At 43.6% G+C, this 12271-nt stretch overlaps 1 protein-coding gene across 1 annotated transcript; it reads left to right on the top strand.

Moving 5' to 3' along the window:
* Positions 1 to 1566: 1566 nt before the first annotated feature.
* Positions 1567 to 12037, top strand: INPP1 (inositol polyphosphate-1-phosphatase). Its single transcript, XM_063293683.1, has 6 exons — positions 1567 to 1798; positions 5867 to 6073; positions 6759 to 6819; positions 8123 to 8323; positions 8640 to 8814; positions 10176 to 12037. The coding sequence occupies exons 2-6, from the start codon at positions 5870 to 5872 to the stop codon at positions 10669 to 10671; spliced, it is 1137 nt and encodes a 378-aa protein (XP_063149753.1). The 5' UTR covers positions 1567 to 1798; positions 5867 to 5869; the 3' UTR covers positions 10672 to 12037.
* The last annotated feature ends 234 nt before the right edge of the window (positions 12038 to 12271 follow it).

Raw genomic sequence — 12271 nt, 5'->3', positions numbered from 1 at the left:
TGGGGACGTGGAAAGATCGTCTTCGGCTGCCTCTCTAATTTCATATCCCCGAGGCGCAGACAAGTCCTGCTCATTACAGTTAAATTAGAATAAAGTGATGCGCACATCGCGCGAGCAAAACCTCTTTTCCAGCTCCTCTGAAAAGAAATTCAGTTTGCATACTGTTTTTTTGTACGATATAAACCTTGTATTGAAAAGGACTGTTGCCTTTTTGAGCTGTCCTATGCACATCCATTGAAAAGATCCACTAACTAGGGAGAGTCTTAGTAACAATGAGTACAGGAGTGCAGCCTTAGCTTCTATTGATACTTCACATACCGTTTCTTAAACTGCAGTGATGCTATTAGGCTTCGTTATTCCAGTGACCTAACAGGTGCCAAAAGCTAACACAAAAGCTTCCATATTCAGACAGTGGAATTGTTTATAACTCTCAGTGTAATAAAGGACTTTTTATAACTCTCGGGGTAGTAAAAAGATAGGCAGACGGCTTGGTGCCCTGCGTGTTGTTTAGCTGTAGCCATAATTGCGAAGAAAGTCAGATAATAAAGTAGCTGTCATCCAAAATTAGCTGCCAGGTTCTGGCAATGCTCCGTTTTTTCCCATCCTCCTGTATACATACAAATTTAGAATGACAATCACTGCCTTTGCTGACACATCTGTTCTCACTGCTTACCCTGTTGACTTCCAGCGGGAATAGAGATCCCAAATGAAGCTGTTTCCAAGCCTGATGGTCTCTGTCCAACCCTCATGTGTCCATTATAATCCGACAATTCAGAAAGTGGGGAAGGCTGGAATAGAGCGACCTCACAGCCAGTGGGACAATCCACCCAGATAATTGATGTCGGTACAAATATGGCAGCTTTCTCCAAAACGAATCTACAGATGCACCGGATTGCCTGAATTTGGAAATAGTGCACCATACAGTATCATGATAAAGTAATAGATTAAATAAGTAACTCCAGAGTGGTCGCCCACACAAGATCTGGCTCTGATTGCTTTAGATAGCTTCTTCCTTATCAGCCTAGATCAGTGTTTCTCAACGTTGGCAACTTCAAGCTGTGTCGACTTCAACTCCCAGAATTTCCCAGCCAGAAACAATCTGGCAGCACATTAAGAAATTCAATTGTGTGGCGTATTTTTTTTCTGAGCTGCAGCTTAATTCATCAGATGTTATTATACCAATACGGATCACAGTACAGATCTGATGAAATGAGCTGCAGCTCACGAAAGCGTATGCCTTGAAATAACACTCATTACAGTAGTTTCATCAGTTACGTCGGGGGAGAGGAGCGTACAAGGCTGCTGTGTGTCTGAGTGAGGATGAGGGTATTGATGATTCAGTTGCTGAACGCAGATGCAACAGATTGGCATATGCATCCACCTTCATTTCTGGGGGGGGGGGGGGAAATGTCTTCGCCCTGAAACAGTTCAGTGAGGATCGAGTCGCAAATAGAGGAAATACAGTGCAAACACAAACAAACAAGGAGTGAGCTGAGCGCTGCGTCGCCGGCAGTTTCCACGCCCCCGAGCAGAACAAAGGATTACAATATTTCAAACCGGACAGATTAGGGGATCCGCCTCCTTGCTTGGAAGGATTTACTCAATGCGCAGACAATCAATGAGCAACCATCCAAAGTCTCCCAAACGGCTTTTGCTCCAGAACGGACGTGGCTAAAACTGCGTCCAGCTCCAGCCCCAGACAGAAGACGGTCCGGCAAGGAAGCAAGGAAAGGGCGTGTTGTTTGATCCCCCAGCCCTTGGACTGACCCCCCAGCTGATCGGAGCTCCATAGCGGACCGTGAGTGAAGGACTGGCTCGGTGCCCGTTGGGTGGCAGCTCGCTTCCCTGTCCAGGGCGGTGGCGGCGAAGCGGGGCAGACCAACGCGCGCCTGAATTTCTGCTCCGGCAGTGATGGCGTTACAGTGGGGTAGCCCGGGCGCTGGCTTTACCGCCGCCGGTGCCGGGGAGGGGAAGGCGCCTCTAGCCCCCCGAGTGCGCCAGGAGGGGTCGGCTGGGGTTGCGCCTGCATGCTCTCCGCTCCAGAGGCAGAGACGGTGGGGCGCTGCCCAGGGGGTGGCTCAGGCAGGGAGGCAGCTGGCGGCGCGAGAGAAGGAGAAAGCCTCTTCCCTGCCCTCTGGCCCCCAGGGAGCCGGGAACACCCGCTTCTCAGGGAGTTTCCTGTTTCCTGCTGCTGTTCGCCTGAACCTGCGTGAAGAGGACAGGCAGGCCGCTGCGCACAGGCCGGGGAGATGTTTTACGAGGCCGTCTGGCCCTTCAGAAGCTGATCTTCTCCCACAGCCATGCCCTGCTCCCGGCTGCTTACGGGTCTCCTGCGGTGGAGTACCACTATGGGCCTTTCTTTGCTTGCACCTAACCACAGCGCAGATCCCTGCCGCCTCTGGCCCAAGCGAGGGGACTGGAATGTGTTTGCTGTCCTTTCCTTGGATGCCGAAGTGTTGTGGCCCAGCCCTGGGATGTAGGCTTAATTGGGGGTTAATGAACATGTAGATGCCCACACCAAGTTTTAAAAGTTGACCTTTGGGAGTCTGTGACTACATATTGGCTAGAGACTGAAGTAGAAACAGAGAGACTGTTCATATCTTTGCTCTCAGCCATGAAGCTAACTGGGTGGCCATCAACTAGTTACTATCCATTGGCCTTTCCTTATTCCCATGGTTACTGAGGGGAATGATTTAGTGTTGAGCTGCTTGGGGTGGGTGGGGAGCGGAAAAAGAGCTAAATATAAATATCAAAAATGAGGACACAAAGTTAAACCATAATACCAGCCTTCCCCAATCTGGAGGCCCCAGATGTGTTGGGCTTCAGGCCTATAATCTCTATCCAGTAGAGCTATCTTGAAGAGTGTCTGGAAGAATCTGTCCAGTCTGAACTGGGTGATCCAGGGTGCATTAGCCAGGGTAAGCAGATTTCAGATTGGTAGGACATTTCTTTCCCTCGTCCTTCCTTTCTTTTTATTTGCAATTAGAGTTTTGAGACCCACCAATTGGAGTCAGGTAGAAAAGCCATGAGTTTTGAATTAAGGAATTCTGAATAGCAGAAGAAAATGGAGTTCTCAGCAAAAATCAGTTCCCAGTTATTCCAATCTTTCTTCATTTCAGCAGTACAATTTAAGGTGAAAACAGGAGAATCACTTTATGGTTGCAGTTACTAAACTAGAAAACCTTATCAGCTGAGGGCAAATCATCCGGAGATTAACAGATTCCTATATATGTTCTGTCCCCCTCTTTGTAACAGACAGATTCTTACTATCATATATTTATAAACCTAGAGAAAAAATAAGGTAATCGAAAAGTAAATCACTTTACTCAGCAAATCTTACTCACTACCCCATCAAACTGGGAAGCCAAGCTCTTCAATACAAATCTATTATATTTCCTTTATTTCCTTTTGGTATTTCTTTTCTTTTTTCCTAATGCTGTTTTGTGTTTTTTTCTTTTCTTATTTTGCATTCAATCCATAAAGGCAAAATAAATACATAGTTGTACTGCCTCCTCTATCCCCAGCAAAAAAGAAATTGTCAACATTTCACTTTCAAAAATTATTTTTCTGTTTGGTTAATAAAAACTCCCACAACCTGATGTTGACTCCTGGTGATAACAACTATATTCTTGGCAGCAATACAAAAGTGATTTACCACTACCTTCTTCCAGGAAGGTTTTTCAGCTTCCCAATATATCTTGCACATACAGGGTTTCCTGGTGGTTTTCCATCCAAGCTCTATCCAGGTCTGACCCTGCTTAGGTCTTGGGCGGGGTGGGGGGGGGAAGTGGGGGGAAGAGATCAGCCAAAAAGGGCTGGATGCTGCCACCTTTTAGATCCCTTCACTCTATTTAATGTCTGGAAATGTCCCTTCACTTTATAATGGGATTAGGTGTGCTTTCCCGCAAAAAAGAGATGGGACATTTCCGGCCAACGCACTTTCTGCTACTGCATCTACATTCATCTTTCAGACTAAGTGCCAGTTGAAAGAAAAACTATCCATTTCTCCTGTTTGTGATAGAAATCAGGTCAGGATCTCAGGGCCTCTAATGTTATCATTTTATCAATCCTGGGGGTGGTTTGCACCCTGAGGATGCTCCTGTAAATTAAATTAAGAACTTTTTAAACATCTATATCCGGGATTACATATTTTTTTATTTAAGAACATTATTTTTATTGTATTTTAATCACTATTTATTTTGGTTTTATTGTAAACCACCCAGAGTCGCTCTTTGAGTGAGATGGGTGGTGACTAAATTTGAAATATACATAAAATAAATAAAATTTTTGCAGAACAAAAAATAGCAACTAAAATATAATAATAACACAGAGTTGAAAGAAAAAAAAATCTCAGGGCTTCTGCTGTGTTAAGGTAAACAATTTTGTGAGATAGATACTGCTCGAGTATTTTTCCAGCTCTCCTTGGTAGAAAGTATTGGCTTGTATTTCTAGTGCTATGCATGAAAAGTTTGAGTAAATACACATAAGACTGTGCTGTTCATCAGTCCACTCCCCACCCAGCCCTAGCTCCCTGCCGTCTCCAAAGAGCACAATGTGGTTTGGTTTGGTTTGGTTTTAGCAGTTAAATTGGAATCTCAGAGTGTTATATTGATGCAATTTAATAACAAGTTTTCAGTGTACATGTGTGTGTGTGGAAGTGTATATGTACTGTGTATGTACTAGTGCCCTTGCTGTACAGTCCTATGAACATTTACTTTCAAATATACCTTGTTTTGCACTCCTTTGTTTTTTTTTTATTTATATTTAATTAAGATTTTACATAGAGTAAAAAGCAGATCTAAAGAAAAAGATGAAGAAGAAAGAAGTACAAGAAAAAAGAGAAAAACAAAATAAAATTATGAAATATGACTTCCAACTTTCTCTTCAATAGATACTAACAAACCTATTGTCTCCCCTCCCTCTTCAATCCCTTATTTAATTCTCCTTTATTTCAATCATTAAATGCATAAATCATCATTTCACTTTCTTCTTCTTTTAGGAAAAAGGCCATAAAAGGTTTCCAGTCTTTAAGCACTTACTGTTTTTTCCCTGACCAAACAGGTCAGTTTTGCCATTTCCACTAGTTCTGACATTTTTACGATCCCTTCCTCCACTGTGGGAATTTCAATACTCTTCCATCTTTGTGCATATAATAATCTTGCTGCCATTACCATATACAAAACTAATCTTCCATGAGTCTTTTCTAATTCAGTATCCATTAGGCCCAATAAAAAAAAGTTCTGGGAAGCTTACTTCCTTCGTATGAAAAAGTTATTTTATTCATGTTTTCATCTGGCCTTTCTCCAAGAAACTCAGAATGGCATGTCATTTTGTAAGGTAGGTTAGGCTGGGGGAAAGCAATGATCCAGCCTGGAAATGTTGTGGTAGACTGGAGATTTGGATCTAAAGGAACCTCATCTCACTCTCTTAAGTGTGGGCAACTTTCTTCAGCCTGGGGGCAGTGACTGCTATTGTAGTTCTGGTAGTTGTGGTTATTATAATTATGGTTCTTGGAGGCATGTCTACGGTACGGTGATGTCACTGGGAGCAAAGCTGAAAATGCTTGTTTTGCTTTTTTCATTATGTGCTGAACAGGTAAAGACAACATACTTAATTACAGTGGGAGGTAAAAACATCACTAAAAATTACCAATTTTGCCACTAAATTTTGGATCTTGGGCTATTTTAGGGGCTGAGAGCTCACATGCAATTTCCTGTTGCAATCCCAGCACCACACCATGCAAGCTGTCAGTATCATTGCCATCCCCCATCTGGATAATGTTCCTCAGCCAAGGTAGGGTTTCAACTGTAAACATTTTCTGTGTATTCTCCCACCCAAACTTTTCCCTTTCCATCCCTCTGTACAGAACATGACAGCTCTTCTGAGGAGCCTACTGGCTGCCTCAGAGAAAGCCGCCCGCATTGCCCAGCTATGTCGCCAGGAGGAGGCCCTCTTCAGCCTGCTCATAGAGGAGAAGAGAGGTGTGGACAAGAATAAGAAGTTCTTACAGGACTTCAAGACATTGGCAGACGTGCTGATCCAAGAAGTCATCAAGCATGATGTGGGAAAAGAGGTATCTGCTTGGGGAAAGGTTCCCCAGAAATGTAACAAGATGTTGTATAGAAGATTGGGCTGGATCCTAGAGGACTAAAAACTCTTTTCCTGTCCAGTCTTACTGAAAGGGGCTCTTCCACTTATATTATGTTATATTCTAAAGACAAAACCTGCAGTAGAAAGCAATAGCTCAACCTATTGCATTTGCAAAAGTAGGAGCAGGCAGGAACTCCAGGTGGACCTTTACCCATACTCAGTTTTATATGGTTGAGTGTGATAGCTGTTCTCATGTATCCCAAACTCTTCGCATATCATTTCTCAGTCCTCAAATAACCCTGTAAAGTGGGCCTGCATTATTATTGTCATATAGGGGTGGAGGTAGTAAAGACTTAAAGATGCTGGTTTGCTTAAGAGAATATTATAAATTCATGGCTGAGGTAAATGGTCATAGCTGAGTTGGTTATTCTTCAGCCCTTGCTCACTTTGAAGTGAGTTGCCAAACTGCCTGGGACTGATACGACCTGCAGCTGTCTCCTTCTCATCCAGGGGATCAACCTGGAATGGGACATAGCAGAATCACTGAGCCCAGAATAGTTGTAGCCTGGATCAGGCTTGTCAGTCTGGCTAAGGTGTGCTGTCCTCTCTTTCTCCCCTCAGTTCCATTTCTCTTTTCCTTCCTTACCCTATCTCACTGTTGTTCTCAGTTTCCAGAACTACAAGATCACATTTGTGGTGAGGAGTCCAACAAATTTGAAAATGGCCTTGGTGAGTAATGGGCATGGAGAGGAGAAGATACCAGCCTATCCTCTCAGATAACTTTCCCCAACTGGACTCCTTCCAGATGTGTGGGATTGAAATTCCTACCTGGCACACTGGCTAGGAATTCTGGGAGTTCTTGTCCCAATACCTCTAGACTGGGAGCCAGAGTGGAGCAGGTTACCCTTCTGACATGCTTTATCTTCTTTTCAATTAATCAAGTCATTCTCACACTTCCATTATCTTCAGAGAAATATTTCCATGACCTGTTCTAGGCTTACTTTGGTGGCCTCTTGCAAGCTTCATTCCTGCAAAGATGTCTGCTCTTTACAAGAATCCTTGTACATTGCAGAGAGACTTGGGGAAAAAGTTTTAGGGAGACTTTCCATTCAGGAAGAACATTGGCCTGACTTATTGGAGCTTCATGTGAAGGAGGAACATGCCCTAAAATGCTAGCTCTCATACTAAATGTACAATCAAAGGCCTTGTGCCAGGATTTTTTTCCTTCTAATTCATGGCCATTTCCCTATTTTTTCTTTCTAAGGCAGTCTTCCCCATGTTAGTGCCCTTCAGATGAATTAGACTGCTTCAACTCCCATTATTCACTCACAGGGAATATGCCCAATGCCTGTATTGGGTGGGGCAATTGGGAGTGGTCAAGTAATATTTTTAGAGGGTGCCAAATTGAAGATTGCCCTATATGGGCAAAAAATGCTCAGGGCTCCTGTAGGTTTTAATATTGCTCTGCAGAAGAGGGAATTATCAATGAATTTGTCTTTTTCACTATGGAAAAACTGTGCACCTCCCCATGTTCCTTCTTTTAAGTGCTTGTTAGAAGAACAGAAGTCCTGTTACATCTGATTACCCCATTTCTCTTTATTTTTTAAGTAATCCTTAAAAAACGAAAAATATTGCAGAAGTCTTGTGAACTGCCTGGGGCTAGAGTATTGTATAACCCACTTGTAAATTGAGATCAACTAGCTAGAAACAAGTATCCTACAACTCACCCAATTTTTCTCTGTGTGGGCTGTAGTAGCACAGATTGTGGTGGAAGAGGACTAGTCATATCCCAAGGAAACTTCCTCATCATTATGGGCCTTCTTACAGAGCCTCTAATAAGTTCCAGTGAAACTTAAGAGTTTCTCTAAGAATGGCCTGAAAAGTGTGGCATTAAATAATTCTCATTGCTTGCCTAATGTATAAGGGTCTTTGAGAATAAATGTGTTCCCTGAAAGATCCCCTTGATCAGTAGTGGCAAGACCCAAGGGAGGGACCCTCTTGAACGTTCTCTGAACTTTATTTGCCTTTGCAGGGGAGATTGTAGTGGTGCGGGTTTGCCCCACCCAGCAGGAAACTGCTGCCTTGCTGCAGAAAGCCCTGGATCGGAAACAGACAGCAGCTGAGTTGTTGGCAGCTGCTGTTCATCAGGAAGTAGTGCTTTCAGACCCAGCATTGGACAATGTGGCTGTGACCATCTCGACAGAGAGGTTGGCTGTATGGATCGACCCCATAGGTAAATAGAGTGGAAGATGAAGATTGGGTATCAGAGGCCAGTTAGACACAGTCCTTCTCTGGTGCTGAGTTCTGTATCAGCAACATAGACTGGATTATATAAAAGAGGGCCGGTGGCTCTCACATCCAGGCTTGTTCCTTTCTAATAGTGATATTCTCCTCCCTTGCCAGGTTTCTTTTCCTAGCCTGTATCCACTATACGTTGATCAGGAATATTGCTGATACTATTTTAAAGTCTGATCTAATGGGGAGCACTCTGACTTCTATTCTGTCAATGCTGGGCCTTGCTGAAGGAAGCTTGGCTTCTCTCTTCTCAGATTCCACTAATCAGTACATCCGTGGGTGTGGCAGCGTGGTGCCTGTGGATGGCATCTATCCATCTGGGCTTCACTCAGCACTTGTGCTGATAGGGGTATACAACCGTCACTCAGGTGAGCCTGTCCTCGGCATCATCAACGAGCCGTTCTTCCAGGAGGAGCTGTCAGCACACAGGTAACAGTAGCATGGTGGGTCACTCTTGCCTATGTGGGCCAGGTTGGCTCTCCCACCAGTTATGAAGGGCTCAGCCCTTCTGTTTATGGTACATCAACATGGATGCAGATGGAAGATGAAGCAGGATGTAGAGGGCAGAGGAAATGGCCTTGAAGGACAGAGGAAGAGCCACTACCAAGGCAATGATCAGACAAGCCAGCTTGAGCCCATTCTGAGAAACGAATTTGAGAAAATGCTTCAGGCGGGCCCCTGCCTAGTCTGTGCAAAGATAAAGTGAGGGAGTGGGGAAGCACATTCAGACTTGCAAGGCTTTGTTATTATAGCTGTAACAATAATAGTAGTCCAGATCTATATGGCATTGGTTTCTTAGTTTGGTCTACCTTATAGGGCTGACACAGGCTTAGTACAAGCCCACTACTTGGGGGGTTTATTTAAGTACATGGTTGTTCTGGAGCTGTTCCTTTCCACTCATACTGGCCTTGAGTTGCCCGCTGATCTAGCCTGTGCCTGCCAAGGGAGGCCATCCAGTCACAGACTTCAGAGGGGCAATGGGATAATTGCCCCAGGCTCCATTTATAGAGAGGGGCTTATCCAAAGAACGATCCACTGTTTGAAATGATCAGCTGGATCAATCCTTTTCATTCAAGAGGGTAAAATGAATCCATCAAAATATAATCCCAGGAGCTTTAACAGCATTTTACATTGTCCATGATACGTACTCTTGTTTACTGGGCCATTGACTTCAATGGGCAAGAAGCAATGGATACAAAAATTATATTGGTATAAGATGCAATGAAAAAAAGAAATGGGAGCTCAGATTAACATTCTTCCTTGGGCCTGTCAGAGCTTTTAAAAGATCTGCATTTTGCTACATCTAAGGAATGACCCCAACCTTGCCATAGGCTTAGTTCAGCTGCCAAGAACTTCAGTTACTGTATAAAAGTACTCCACCAAGTGGTTCCTGTAATGGTCCCTTTCCTTTGTCTCAGAAAAGATTTGCCCCTCTTCCTGTCCCCACTCCCCTTTTCCAACTAAGCAAAGGCATTGCTCCTTCCAGGCATTGCATTCTTCTTGTTCAGTACTGATAGCCACCCCAGCTGCCTTCTTCAATTCCCTCAAGGCTTTTTCTCAAAAGATATCATCATCATCATCATCATCATCATCATCCCGCCTTTTTTATATATATAAAACTCAAGGCGGTGAAGATTCCTAATACTCCTGCCTCCTGTTTTCCCCACAACAATCCTGTGAGGTGGGTTGGGCTGAGAGAGAGGGACTGCTATTTCACCCCAATCTTCTTAATTTTACAAAATGGTGGGGCTTTTCCTAGCAAAGCTACAGTGACCCTTTCTCTTTGGCAGGTGGCAGAGCAAATACCACTGGGGCATCTTCTACGGAGGCACCAAGCTGAGCTCGCTGAGCCAGCCCGAGCAGCGGCCTTCCCCCCGCGTGGTGCTGAGCAGCAACGAGACAGTGGCGCTGCAGAGAGCACTGGCCCCTCTGTACGGTGAGCAGCTCTGCTTTGCTTCAGGCGCTGGGTACAAGATGCTCTGCGTCGCCCTGGGCCTTGCCGATGCTTATGTGCTCTCGGAAGGCAGCACCTTCAAGTGGGACTCGTGCGGCCCCCATGCCATTCTGCGAGCCCTCGGGGGAGGCATCGTTGATCTTTCGGCGGCCCTGCAGGCTTGGCGGGCTGGGCAACGCAAACAATTGCCCGAACTGACCTACAACGAGCCTGTAGAGGACTCTGTGGGTGCCGAGCGCTGGGCAAATCAAGGAGGGCTTGTAGCCTACGTCTCCCATGAGCACCTCGAGGCTGTGATGGTCACACTAGCAAACGCAGCAGATACTTTCTAAAACAGCCCCGTCAGTGCAGTCTGGTGGGAGCACTTCCCCGTGTAGGAGGGGCAGTAAGGAGTCTCTAAGCAAGGAAGAGTGGGACTCTAATTTTTAATGGACCAATCAGATATTGAAGATGGCAGCATCCCAACCTGGGATAGGGGTGGTACAGATGTTATGCTTTTGACCTCCTGCTTTTCCACACTGGCTGCATCAATAAAAACTCCACTTCTCATGCATGGCAGGCAGTAGGGGAAGTATTTCTTAAATTGGTCCCCTTCTATTCTCCTTGGTGCATCATTTCTCTTGTGTGGGTAATGTGTATCATGGATAATACAGTAAACATGCATTGGGGCCATTAAATAATCTCCGTTTATCTCTGCTTAGGTGCCCCTCGTGTTTTGTATGGGGCACAGCACAAGATTTCTTGCTGCTGCTTCCTCACAGGCATAATTTCTGCAGTGCTTGTGATGCACAGAGTGGATTAAGTAGCAACAAAACAAATTTAGCTTTTGCTGTAAGGAGCTATGGGATTTTTGATCCTGCTTCATGTTAGGATGCAAGGTTTATTAGCCTTTGGGTCCCTTCTTAACACTGTGGGAAGTATCTACAATTAGCATTCTTTAACCTAAAGGCATTTTCTCTCAGAGGAAACGGTGAGAACTTTAATTCTCTGGAAGGGGAGGACCTGGGCTAGAATCTCTAATAGAGAGGCTTTGGGGAAAGAGTCATGGCATGTGAATATCTATAAAATTGCTATATAATGTGAATATATACTGCAATTTGGGAATTTTTTTCCCACACCACTGTCTTCTGAACTTGCAATTTATCTTTTGCAATCCAGTATGATGGAAATTCTTGCAAATTAATCAAAGCAGTTTCCTGAGGGTCTGTATTGTTTTATTTTTAAAACATGTTTATTTAAAAATATATTCTGCAAGTGACAAAAGAAACATTAAGAATTCATTCAGGGAAGAAGGGAAGACAGAGGACAGTATTCAGCCGAACATTTCTTTATTGCCACCCATACTTCCTGTGCATCTAACTAACCATTATAAACAAAAATCATAAACTGTTAAATTCAGGTACTGGTATTTGATTCAGCTTTCATTCATTAAATGAAAGCTAAATCAAATTACAGATTTAATTTAGATAAAGATACTGATTTAGATTTAGAAATGGACTAAAAATCGTCACTGCAAAGTAGTGATTTTGTAAAGTATATTTTCACTTTTTATAAAGAACTTGGAGTGGTTTTTTTTAATAGTAGAGTATATCTAAGATTGAAATTGTACAGAGCATTCTCAGATATTTTTTCCAGACATTTTATCTGGTATATTAAATAGTATAATATTATAATAAACAATATATTTGAAAACATTAAGTACTAGTTTATCTTCTATCATAGTAATTAATTTAAAATAAATTGGTCATATTAGGTTAGCCATTATTACAAAGGCATTGGCAGAATACTCCATTAGCTGAGCTCTTTTCTCAGTAATTATATGCCATATAATTATATGTGCAGTAACTGAAATGTGGTAGTATTAATCAGCAGTATGTAACCACAAGTGAAAGATTACACTTGTGCTAGATGTCCTCCAGACCACAGCCATGC

Source organism: Candoia aspera, chromosome 2, assembly GCF_035149785.1.
Source record: "Candoia aspera isolate rCanAsp1 chromosome 2, rCanAsp1.hap2, whole genome shotgun sequence".
NCBI classification, from domain to species: domain Eukaryota; kingdom Metazoa; phylum Chordata; class Lepidosauria; order Squamata; family Boidae; genus Candoia; species Candoia aspera.
The sequence above is the reverse complement of the archived record's forward strand: the minus strand, read 5'-3'. Positions and strand labels throughout refer to the sequence as shown.

What these genes read in the sequence shown, in the direction of transcription:
- INPP1 (XM_063293683.1), top strand. Translation starts at nt 5,870, where the DNA reads ATGACAGCTCTTCTGAGGAGCCTACTGGCTGCCTCAGAGAAAGCCGCC. An exon ending in AGCATGATGTGGGAAAAGAG is followed by an intron (nt 6,074 to 6,758) that starts GTATCTGCTTGG and finishes TGTTGTTCTCAG; the next exon opens with TTTCCAGAACTACAAGATCA. An exon ending in TGTATGGATCGACCCCATAG is followed by an intron (nt 8,324 to 8,639) that starts GTAAATAGAGTG and finishes CTCTCTTCTCAG; the next exon opens with ATTCCACTAATCAGTACATC.